Genomic DNA, 13,013 nt, shown 5'->3' with positions numbered 1-13,013 from the left:
GATTTTCAATCAGCTTATATTACAACAATTCTCATGCACACTTTTTACCAAAAAGTATTAAAGGCATTTAAGCATTCGTACGTCAACACAAAATGAACATGGCAATATTTTAAAGTACAGATTTCTTCTTCAAGCTCACAGACTTTCATTCTTTTGATCGGCAAGATAGACAAGTTCAAAAGTTTTCTTTTCACACATTCATATGCACTGCATTAGAAAGATAGCAAATTGCGCTTGATTTAATCAAATCCCCACAGAGATTCACTTTACAATTCATAAACACATTGATTTATAAAATGGAAAAGACTGCAACTTTATTCACAGACAAAATTGCCTTTCTTTTTCACAGTACATAATATTGCAAGAAAAGAGGATAAATATGGTTGTTCTATCTTAACTCAAAAATTCTCAGACCTTTAACAAGGCTTTTAATCAAGTATATATAGCCACCAGGCTATGATAGTTTGTTACATTTGAACCAGAGTAAAAAGATTAACTCTTCACGAGAGTTAAAGAAGTCTATCTTACAAACTTAAAAACAACAATTAAACAGGAAAAGCGGCATAAGCTGCCAGCAACAGTAATGCAATCAAGCTCCTGTAGATGATGTGGCCTCCACCTATTTGTCCTGCAATGAAGGGGTGCTTCGAATATTTCACCATTCCATGTGAGCTGAGGAGAAGTTGAGAATAGGTTGATAATGTGGAAAACCGATATGTATAATTCGTTGCTTCCACACATCTTTCTTTTTGCTTACTTGCACAACCTTACCCTTATGCGTCTCAAGATGATCGAAGAAAACCACTAACATGGATTCAATCCTTGCAATTTTTGAGAAATCCTCTATTGTCAAGGACTTTGCTTCTTTGATTTGTTGCACTAGATCTTTGAAAGCTTGAATCATATCAGATGAGTCCTCAAGCGTCTTCTTATCTTCTTTTAGGAGTTGAAGATCTATGCATTTCATGTCTTTCTGTGGAGTATTAGTCAGTTTTTTTAACTCCTTTAAAAGCTTAATGAATTCCTCATGTCCTTGTTCAATAATTAAATTTCTCCACTCAATATTCTCTTTGCACATGAAAAGTACATTGTGATCAAGACCATGAATCGGCTTTTCTACTAAGAAATTCATTACTCCATACCTCTGTGTATCCCTCATTTGCTTCAATATATCCACCCACTTGGTTTTCTCTTTTTCCCAAGAAACTATTTATGTTTCCAACTCCTTGCCTACAGACTCTGCATTTTCAAACACCTTGACCAGATCAAAAATGTAGCTAGTTCCTTGTTAGGCAATTGATTCCAGCCATTCATTGAGGACATCTACAATCATTCATCTTCTTTGAACCTGATCAAGTAGTCTCTGGTTCATTGGGCATCTTGGATCAAATGACAAAGGAACTTGAGAAAGCGGTTGAGGATTAGGATCCTATATAGGATTGATCTATTGGGTCATTTGCATTATGATCTGCTTCATTTCATTTTTATCCTTTTCATCTTTACAAGTTCTTGTGAGAATTCTTTTAGTGGAAGTCTCCAAATTCTTAGCATCCGCAACTTGAGAGGTCACCCCTAAGTCAATCTTTTCAATGAAAAAGTCCTTCTCAATGATATTATCTGCATCTTTGTTTGTTGGGGGTCTGGCTACCTCTGCAATCCAATGTCATGTTTGGTCATCCACATCAATCATCGCTTTAGTCTTAAGCCTCTTGGACTTTGATGTTCTTCCCAGACATTTATTGACCATGTCCTCCATTGGGATTGAGATGGTAATTACATTCCTTTTCTTGGTAAACGAGGCACTTAACCATTGGGGAATAGTAGATGCTTCCCTAGGTGGTGGTGATTGATTGTTGGCTAGTAGTGACAACGGCCATGGTATTCATAGAATCCTCAAGTTCTTGGATTTCTTTTCCTTTATCAGCAACACCTGTAATGAGCTTGTCCTACATCTGAGCATCCATTGCTCCTTGAGTTTCTACTTTAGAATCCAAAGCTACTACAAGTGATCTTGCAAGGAGTTTCTGACTGCCTTTCCTACTATGAGATCTGGTGACACGAGCAAAGACGAAACCCGGAGAAGATTCTCCTAAATTTGCAATTTTGGTTTTCTTCGTCCTCTATTTTTGATTACCTGCAATATCAATAACAATGTCAGAAGGAGAAAGATGTTCTTGAGAAGTTGCATGAGTTCGACCAATTTTTCTACACTTAGGTGTTGATATGGGTTGTTGTCCAAAACGGCGATCTTTCAGTCATCTTTTTGTCCGTCTAATTACATTGAAGGTTTTGGCCCAAATGTTGTCATCCCCTTTCCTATCCCAATCAACCTCTAGAATAGGTTGCCCTTGTATCCTCTCATTGAACTCAGGATCAACAACTTCCTCGCCTTTGTTTTCTTGCACATCAAAGACATTCATGGACAGACCCATTGTCACTATTTGTTGAACCATTAACCTCGACCACAATCTTCTTCTAACTTCAAATTCATCACCATAGTTCTCCCAGTAATCTTCTAGCTGAGATTCATGACAAAATCCATCATCAATATTTAAGTTCTCTATAGCAAACCTTCAACCGTCAAATTTATGTCTAGCAACATACAACTGCAGATTGAACTTCTTGAATTCAAGTTCAAGGTTCAAGGCATCTGAAACTAATCAACAGCTATAATATCCAAGCTCTACTAGAAAGACCACCCCAGAATTTCCTCCACTTATCTTATCAATATAGGCTAGTTGTCGACTGACTTCAATTAAAACATATCTATCCAAAGCATACCTGGGTAACCTGAAAGGTTCGCCCTGGAAGCCGCCAACTCCAATATAAGTGAACTAAGCAAACTGGATAAAGAAACTACCATAAATACGAATTAATTCCATTGCTTTTGTTGACAATATCCTATTTGTATTTCCCTGCAACTCATGAACTAATCTTCTTGCAAAAATATCATTCCATCTCATGAAATTTTTTGCATATCTATGCTCTTGTAGGTGAGGATAGTATTCATATACCCTTATTCCATCAATCCAGGGTTCATGATTGTTAGCCTTCCCTACTTTCATCAAAAATTTCAAGTTTGAAGGTTGCCTTTTCGGTGTTTATTTTTCCTTTCGGTCATATATTTCCTTTGTTTGAACCCGAGTCTTTGAACCTTTTAAAAGTTCAAGGTTCAAAGTTCAAAACGTGCTTTAAAGAATTTTCTTCGCAGCTTTGTTTTATGGTAAAGCAAGCGCTTCGTTGCAATTTGTATTGAACTTGAACTGTTGAACCTTTTTGGTTCAAGGTTCAAGGTTCAAAGTCAGTCATGTGTCGGTTTTGTTTTTGCTCGTTAATTGTTATTTGTCTTATCACGTAGTCGGTGTTTTGTGTTTCTCTATGTTATTTCTCAATATTGAACTTGAACCTTTGAACCTCTTGGTTCTTGGTTCAAATTTCAAAGTTCAAATTCTTAAAGACTTAAGTTTTATGTAGAATTGATACATGCATCATAAAGTGAATGTGGTGGCGGGAAAAGAGAATATTTCGGGGGATTCAAAATGTTAAGTTTCTAAAATTATGACAAGCAATCATGATAATTCATGAGTCGTGTGATGGAGTGGTCCAAAATTAAATGCATGTTGGTTATATGTCAAATCAGGCATTAGCTCACACAAACTTACTTAATTAGTACAGCCAGCTAAGTCTTGAGTGTGATTTTGTCTATCTTTGTTGCAAAAACTAGCAATTGTTTCTCAAATTTTCTCAGTAGAAATGCAAGCGAGGAAAATTGAAGGTATTGTATCTGCGCGCATAATTGTTTTGATAATTTGTTGTTGAGATCAAGTTAGTTTCAATCATTCTCTCTTCTGTTGTATTTACTTATTCTGGAAGCTAGTTGTTGTTCATTCCCCTTTGTTGTGTACAAAATTCATTGCATTCATGTAATTGTTTGTTTAAAATGAGAGGGGCCATTATGAGGCCTACTCTACCAAAACTAGGTCGCACTTCTTGCCTAGTTAGTTCACTCCCAGAGATGGGAGATACCTCATTAGCCCTAGCGGATCTCTTTGATTTTCTTGAGAGAGCCAAAAATCAAGTTTAGAATTCAATGATGGACAGAATAGTGAAGAGTGGTTTGATTGAGGCCGCCGCATTTCCCATTGCTACACCATGCCCGGAGTTAGTATTGGAATGTATTAATAGGTATGATGCGGAGCACAGGTGTATTGGGAACATCAATGGCGAAGTGTTGTTAAACACTGACAAGGAGACCGTAATGGCAGTCATGGGTATACCTCATAAGGAACCATATGAGGACTAGACTATTGGCACATCATACTCATTCTTTTCTGAGAAGATGAGTACTTATAAAAGTGTGATTTCCAGGAACTGGTTACTGAAGATTCAAAAAGGGGGGTTCAGGTTTCCAATGCCGCTTACTAGAGAACAGTTCATAACAGAGGTGCGGTACATTGTCATTATGTTGAATAGGTTAAAAGGAAATGTCCATGCCTTCTACTAGGAAGACTAGATGTACTTCTACATCCAAGTCATGTTGAACGGAAGCACCTATCTAGATTGGGGGCAAGTAATTACAGAAAGATTCCACAAGAGTCTGAACAGGTTTGCAGGAATGAGTGATTTATTTATGTCTTCATATTTGTTTTATATGCTTGCATGTACCTGGGATTGGAATGGCCTATATCATGAACCCTAGATTTATGGAATAAAGGTATAGAAATATTACCCTCACCTCTAGGAACAGAGATATGCAGAGAATTTTATGAGATGAAATGACATTTTTGCAGGGAGACTAGTTTACGAATTGCAGGGAAACACAAATAAGAGGTTGACAATAGAGGCCATGGAATTCATCGGCATTTATGGTAGTTACTTTATCCAATTCCCTTAGTTCACTTATATTCGAGTTGGTGGTTTTCAGGGTGAACCTTTCAAGTTACCCTAGTTTGTTTTGGATAGTTATGTTTTAATCGAAGTTTGTCGTCAACTAGCATATATTGACAAAAAGAGTGGAGGGAAGTCCAGGGTGGTATTTCCTAAAGAACTTGGTCACTATAGTTGTGCATCTATTTCAAACGCATTGAACCTTGAACTTGAACTCGAACTCAAAAAGTTCAAGTTGTAATTGTATGTTGCCAGATACAAATTTGATAGTCGGGCATTTTCTATAGAGAATTTAGAGGTTGATAGTGAATTTTGGCATGAACCTTAGTTGGAGAATTATTGGGAGAACTGTGCTAATGAGTTCGAAGTTAGAAGAAGGTTGTGGTCAAGGTTCACGGTTCAACTAATTGTCACAATGGGCTTATCCATGAATGTTTCTAGGGTGCAAGAAGATGGAGATGAGGAAGTAGTTGAACCTAAGTTCAATGAAAGGATACAAGGACAACCTATCCCAGAAATTGATTGGAACAGGAAAGGGGACGATAGAATTCAAGCCAGAACCTTTAATGTGATCAGAAAAATAGAAAAATGGTTGAAAGATTGTCACTTCAGACAAAAGCCTATACCTACACCTAAGGATAAGAAAGTTGGTCGAACTCATGTTGCTTCCCAAACATCTCTTCCTTCTTCTAACGTTGTTGTTGATATTGTGGGTGAAGGGAAACAGAGGATAGAGAAGGCCAAGATTTCAAGTCTAGGAGAGTCTTTTGTGGGTTCCGCCTCTTCCTGTGTTACCAGATCACATAGTAGGAAAATTAACCAAAAAACCCTGGCAAGTTCACTGGTAGTAGAATTAGATTCTGAAGAAGAAACTGAAGGAAAAATGGATACTCATATGCAAGACCAACCCATCACAAATGATGCAAATAAAGTAAAGGAAATCCTACAACCTGAGGATTCTGGGAATACCATGGTTGTTATCACCATTAACCAACAGTCACCATTACCAAGGGATACATCCACCGCTCCTAAGTGGTTGAGTGCCTCACTTACTAAAAAGAGGAATGTAATCCCTATTTCAATCCCAATGGAGGATATGGTTAACAAATGGTTGGGAAAGACTTCAAAGTCCAAAACAATGAAAATAGAAACCATGATCGACGTGGATGAACAAACAAGACACTAGTTTGCAGAAGTGGCTAGACCCCCGGTAGATAAGGAGGTCGAGAATATCACTGAGAAAGATTTTATCATTGAAAATATTGATCTAGGGGAAACTTCTCGGGCTGCTGATGTTAAACATTTGGAGTCTTCAATCAAAAGGATCATCATTAGGACTTGGAAGGATGAAAAAGACAAGAATGAGATGAAGCAAATTATAATACAAATGGCTCAATATATCAATGTTATCCAAATTAAAATCCCCAGCCTCTTTCCCAAGTTTCTTTATCATTCAATCCGAAATCTCCCATCAACCAGAAGTTACTTGATCAAGTTCAAAGGAGCCGAATGATTACAGATGTCTTTAGCGAACAACTTGAATCAATCGCACAGTAGGGAATTAGCTATATTTCTGATTTGGTCAAAGTGTTCGAGAATGCAGAGTTTGTTGGGAAAGAGTTAGAAACAGACATAGTTGCTTGGGAGAAAGAGAAAAGTAAATGGCTGGTTGTGTTGACGCAGATGAGAGATACTCAAAGATATGGAGTGATGAAGTTCCTCGCTAAGAAGTCGGTGCACGGCCTTGATGATAATGTACTCTTCATTTGCAAAAAAAATATTGAGTGGAGAAACTCAATCATTCAGCAAGGACATGAGGAATTCCTCAAACTTCTAAATGAATTGAAGGAATTAACTGACACTATACAAAAAGACATGAAATGCATAGACCTTCAACTTCTAAAAGAGGATAAGAAAATGCTTGAGGATTCATCAGAGATGATTCAAGTTTTCAAAGATAGAGTACAACAGATTCAGGAAGCAAAGTCCTTGACAATTGAAGATTTCTCAAAGGTTGCAAGAATTGAATCTATGTTGATTGTCTGCTTCGATCATCTGGAAATGCATAAGGGTAAGGTCCTACAGGTAAGCAAAAATAAAGAGGTATGGAAGCAACAAATCCTACTTATAGGCCTCCCACATTACCATCTCATTCTAAACTTCTCTTCAGCTGACCAGGAATGACAGAATATTCGAAGTACTCCCACATCACAAGAAAAATGGGTTAAAGCCACGACCTCTGCTGGAATCTGATAGTGCCTTTGTTTCTCATGGCTCATGCCACTTTTCTAGTTTAGTTATTTTTTTTTAGTTTTAAGAAACTAAACTTCTTTAACTATGGAATAGAGTTAATCATTTAACTCTGGTTTTATTTTTAATAGACTATGGTAGCCTGGTGGCTATTTATATGGTTCTGAAAGTCTTTTAAAAGGTCCAAAATTTTTTGATTGAAAGGAACAGACTTAATTTTCTTTTGGATTTTCAGTATAGATATTTTTGGTACTTGAATGAAATGATATTTTGGTACGATCTTCAAATCTGTGTGTTTGAAAGATTAGCAATCTCTGTTGGGATGTGTGCTTATGTGTAGAATATGCTATTTCATTACCAGTTCTTTCTTAGTTTGTGAATTCATTGATTTTCTTTTGTTTAAAAGGTGCTTCATTGTTGTTTAAATGGCTCTAATCCTCCTTGTCCTATGAGGCATGAGCGAGAATCGATCAAAATTTACACTACTTTGTATTTTGGATGGAATAAGTTTTCTATTAAATGGATATGTACAGGAGTAAAGTTTGTGAGCTTTACACTTATTAATAAATATTTTGTAGCGTTCTTTTGTGTTGACAAATGAATGTGAAAGCCTTTCTCACTTTCTAGTGAAAAGTGTGTTTGTTTTTGAGTAATCTGCATAAAAATTTATTGAACATCTTACAAGGAGTTGCGCTCTTATGCAGAGGGTAAACATAAACTCGATTCACCCAACTGTTGGTGTATTTTATTTTTCATGAAGGGTATGCACAAGTCATTATTTTAAAAATATATAAAAATCAAAGAAAAGGCAAATCTATTAACCAACAATGATGTAAGCCATTCCAATATCGGGTGCAAGAAAGCATATAAAACAAGTATAAAGACATATAGAAACCACTCATCCCCGCAAATTTGTTTGAACTCCCATGCAATCTCTCTGCAACAACTTGTCCCCAATCCAAGTAGGCACTACCCTTCAACATGACTTGGATGTAGAAATACATCCAATCTTCCCAATAAAAGGCATGGGCATTTCCTTTCAATCTATTCAATAGAACAACAATATCTCGTACCTCTATTATGAAATTCTCTCTAGTGAGTGGCCTTGGTAACCTGGAACCTCCTTTTTGAATTTTCAATAACCAGTTCTTGGCAATCACACTTTTGTAAGTGCTCTTCTTCTCAGAAAAGAAGGAATATGAAGTGTCAACGGTCTAGTCTTCATATGGCTCCTTATGAGGAATGCCCATAGCTGCCATTACGGTCTCCCTATCTATCTTCAACGACACTTCACCATTAATGTCCCTGATACACTTGTGCTCTACATCATACTGGTTCATACATTCTAAAACTAGCTCCCAACATATTGTAGCAACGATAAATGCAGCAGCCTCAACCAAACCACTCTTTACAATTTTCTCCATCATAGGATTTCGGGCTGGGTTTTTAACTCTCTCATGAAAATCAAAGAGGTATGTTTGTGCTAATGAAGTGTCACCCATCTCTGGAAGCAAGCTAACTAAGCAAGAAGTGTGGCCAAATTTCGGCAAAGTTGGCCTCATAATGGCCCCTCTCATATTTATTAAATAATTTCAAGAATGAAATTAATTCTTCTACACAGCAAAGGAAATGAACAAAAGATAGCTTCCAGAACAAGTAAATACAGCAGAAGAAGGAACGATTAAATTTAACCTGATCTCGACAGCAAATTCTCAGAACCCTTTTGAATGCAGATACAATACCTCCGACTTTCCTCACTTTCACAGCTACTAAGAAGGTACTAGAAAGATTGCTAGCTTTTGCAACAAAAATGGACAAAATCACACTCAAATCCTAGCTAGTTGTACTAATTAAGTAAGCTCGTGTGAGTTTGACACTTGATTTGATGTATAACACACGAATTACCATGATTGTTTGTCATAATTAGAAACTAACATTTCAAACTACTTGGAATATTCTCTTTTCTCGTCATCATTTTCCTTGCATGATACACGCACCATTTCTAAATGAAGCCTTAGACTATGAATTTTGAACTTTGAACCAAGAGCCAAGAACTAAAAGGTTCAAAGGTTCAAGTTTAATATTGAGAAATAACACATAACAGAGCATAAAACCATCTCCATGATAAAACAAAGGACAATGAATGAGCAAAGACATAACTGACGCATGATCAACTTTGAACCTTGAACCTTGAACCAAAAAGGTTCAAAGGTTCAAGTTCAATACAAATTTCAACAAAGCGCTCACCTTTACCATAAAACAAAGCCACGAAGAAAAATTTTTAAACTGCGCTTTGAACTTGAACTTCGAACTAAGGAAAGGTTCAATGACTTGGGTTCAAAGGGAGCAAATACATGACCAAAAGGTAAAATAAACATCAAAGGGCGACCTTCGAATTGAAATTTTAATGAAAGTAGGGAGGACTAACATTGGCTCTGACTGGGGACTAGGATGGCAAGTGACCAAGACATGAACCCCAGGATCTCTGGTTTTGCAAATAAGCCTTAAAACAAAACAAAACGGAAACAACAAAACTTATGTACAATACTTTCAGGGGACTCCTTCTTACAATTGATACAACTTCAAACCCTGCCCATTATAGGTCAGGGGAAGAATAGTACCATCCTGATATGCTAGCTTGAAAGAATTAGAGCCTTTTACCTCTTGAATTGCAAATGGTTCTTTCCATAATGACTCGAACTTCGCATGTTCTCCTTTTGGTTCTCTTCTTTTGTCCCAAAGTAAAACCTAATCACCTTGCATAAATTTTTGTGGCCTAGCTCTCCTGTCAATAATTTTCTTAACCCGAATCTGATGTTATGTAATCCGATCAAACAATTTATCCTTTTCTTCTTCAATCCTCATTAAATGCATAATCCTCTTCTCTAGAGAATTTTGAAAACATGCATCTTCAATAACTGTTTGTAACTTTGAAGCCGCAAGTTCTAAGGGAAGTGACACTTGAGCCCCCATGCCATACACTAATTCAAAATGTGACATCCCTATGGCTCTTTTTGTAGATGTGCGATCTGCCCAGAGAGCTTCATACAATCTTTTGTGCCAGTCTTTGAAGTTTTTACTCACTAGCTTCTTCATAATATTTATCATATTTTTATTGCTTGACTTCGCTTGGTTGTTACCCTGAGGGTAATAATGTGAAGAGTGAGCAAGAGATATCCCATGATCATAACAAAATAATCAAATCTTGGTAGAAGAGAAGTTGGTTGTTCTATTAGCCACAATCTTCTGAGGAACCCCAAAATGAACTAGAATATTTTCTTTAACAAAATTACTAACAACCTCAGAAGTTGTCTTCTACACTGGAATAGCTTCGACCCATTTGGTGAAGTAGTCTGTTATCATCAGTATGTGTGTATGTTCGGCACATGAAGTAGGTGACAATGGACCTATAAAATATAAACCCCATTGTTTAAACGGTTCATCAATAACTACCGATCTGAGAGTTAACGTTGCAAGTTGTGGTTTCCTAGTGAATAACTTACATTTTCCACACTTAGCTACCTAAGCATATGCATCGTTAAACATACCTGGCCAATAATAACAATTTCTCAAAATTTAATAGGAAGTTACTATTGATGAAAAATGACCACCACAGGCTTCATCATGAAAGCTTTTCAACAGTGACTCCTAAATCAACGTATCCACACAGGATAAGAAAGATCCATCCAACCCCTTTTTTGTAGAGCTTATCATCAAAAATAACATATTTAGCAGCCTTTAATCTCAAATTATACGCTAGACAGTCTCCATAAGTCAAGTAATATGTAACGTCTACAAACCAAGAGTCTTGAAGTCCAACAAATAAGACTAAGGGCAATTCCTCATTCACTTCATTTTTACTTTCTGCAATTAACTTACACAAACCCTGTCCTCTCACTAATTTTGTTGGTTTAATGTCTAGATTAAAATCTTGTATCTTAGACACTCATGAGGCTCTATTGTTCATTTATATATCTTGTTGTGTTAAAATGCTCTTAACAGTAGAATGTGGTACATAAACAATCACATGAGAATGAAGGATATAGTATCTAAATTGTTTTACAGCTTTCACAACACTAAATGCTTGTTTTTCATCAGTGAATATTTCAATTCATGTTTCTTGAGAGGAACACTCATAAAAGATATTGGAACTTCTTCATTTTCTTCAATCTTTTGTAACAAAATCTCTGACATGGTATGCTCTGAAGCATAACAATAGATAATAAAATCTTTCTTGAGATTTGGATTAACAAGAATAGGTGTTTGAGCTACAACTTCTTTTGTTGATTCAAATGCTTTCTTCCCCTCTTCATTCCATTTGAATACCTGCTTTTCACTCATCAGGTTTACAATGTACCTTGTGGTCTCTGCAAAATCCAGAACAAATTTTTTTTCAGAAAATTCACCTGCCCAAATAAGGACCTGACTACATTTCTATTTGATGGTAAACTTAATTGCTGAATTGCCTTTAATCTCTCAGGATCCACTTTAACTCACTCTTTAGAGATGGTGTGACCAAGTAATTTTCCTTTTGTTACCCCAAATGCTGACTTCTTTGGGTTCAATGTCACTCCATGTTCCCGGCATCTTTGCAATACTTGCCTTAAGTCTCTTAGGTGATGTTTTCTCCTCTTTGAGAAGACAATTAGATCATCAATATATATAACAATTATCTTATCTTCGAGATGGCCGAAAGACAAGTCCATAGCTCTCTGGAAAGTTTCCCTAGCATTTATCAAACCAAATGGCATCCTGTTATAGGCGAAAGTGCCCCAGGGAGTGATGAAAGAAATTTTATGTTGGTCGCTTTCTGAAACACTAATCTGGTTATAACCAGAAAAACCATCAAGCATAGACATCATTTTTGAACTTGAGACTCTCTGCGGAATATGATCCATAGCAGGCAATGGATAATTATGTTTATGGCTGGCCTAATTCAAATTCCTAAAGTCTACGCAAATTCTTATCTCTCCATTTTTCTTATGAACTGGGACAATATTGGCTATCCAAGTGGAATGATGGATAGGATATATGATTCTAGCTTTCAACATTTTGTCTACCTCCTGAAATATGGCTTCAGCAACTTTGTGGTTAAAGTTTATAAGTTTTTGTTGGAAAGGGCTTGTTCCAGGATTCAAAGGAATATGATGATGAAATTTTCCTTCCCTGAAGTTCTTCAGGTCATCATAGCACCAGGAAAAAACATCCTTGTATTCCAATAGGAGACTTGTGAATCTTTCTTTCTCTGCAGGTGTGCAACATTTTCCTAGATTAACATACTTTGGATTCTCCTCAATTCCAATATTAACTCTTTCATAACCACCAGCATCTTGGACTACAGGAATCCGTTCATCTTTTCCCTTCTTAAAGGCATCATGACGATCAAAGAGACGTTCTAAGGAGACCAACCCTTTAGGAATCTTATTTCCTTTTAGTTGTATTACCCCATCATTCATTTATTGACCTAGTTCCAGTGAAAACTCCTTACATTTAGCATCTGATCCTTCAAAGAAGGTGGTAGTGAACAATTTTGTGCAATGCAAGAAGTTGTTGATTTCCTTGTCATTCTCAAAAACCTGCCAAAATTCTGAATTATCAGGTACACTAGGTTGATATATCAATTCCACTCGATAGGTATCATTTGTAAACTCAAGATGAGGAATCAATAGGGAAGCTGATACTGCCAAAGAATTAGCTTTAGAATTTTGTTCTCTAGGGATAGCTTCAATAGAAAATGCATCAAAACCCTCAATTTCATCCCAGGCTCTATTTCGGTAGTGCCTCAATCTCTCATTCTTTACATTGAACAACCCTCTGACTTGTTTCACAATCAACTCAACATCTCCCTTAACTTGCAATAGCTTCACTCCTAATTT

At 36.6% G+C, this 13,013-nt stretch overlaps 1 protein-coding gene across 1 annotated transcript; it reads right to left on the bottom strand.

Annotated features, from left to right (window-relative positions):
- Positions 1–11,630: 11,630 nt before the first annotated feature.
- LOC131869725 (uncharacterized) lies at positions 11,631–12,593 on the bottom strand. The gene is made up of 2 exons (XM_059215761.1): positions 12,198–12,593; positions 11,631–11,960 (listed from the first exon to the last, which is right to left on the bottom strand). The coding sequence occupies exons 1-2, from the start codon at positions 12,591–12,593 to the stop codon at positions 11,631–11,633; spliced, it is 726 nt and encodes a 241-aa protein (XP_059071744.1).
- Between the last annotated feature and the right edge of the window lie 420 nt (positions 12,594–13,013).

This window comes from Cryptomeria japonica, chromosome 2, assembly GCF_030272615.1.
Source record: "Cryptomeria japonica chromosome 2, Sugi_1.0, whole genome shotgun sequence".
Lineage (NCBI taxonomy): Eukaryota > Viridiplantae > Streptophyta > Pinopsida > Cupressales > Cupressaceae > Cryptomeria > Cryptomeria japonica.
The sequence above is the reverse complement of the archived record's forward strand: the minus strand, read 5'-3'. Positions and strand labels throughout refer to the sequence as shown.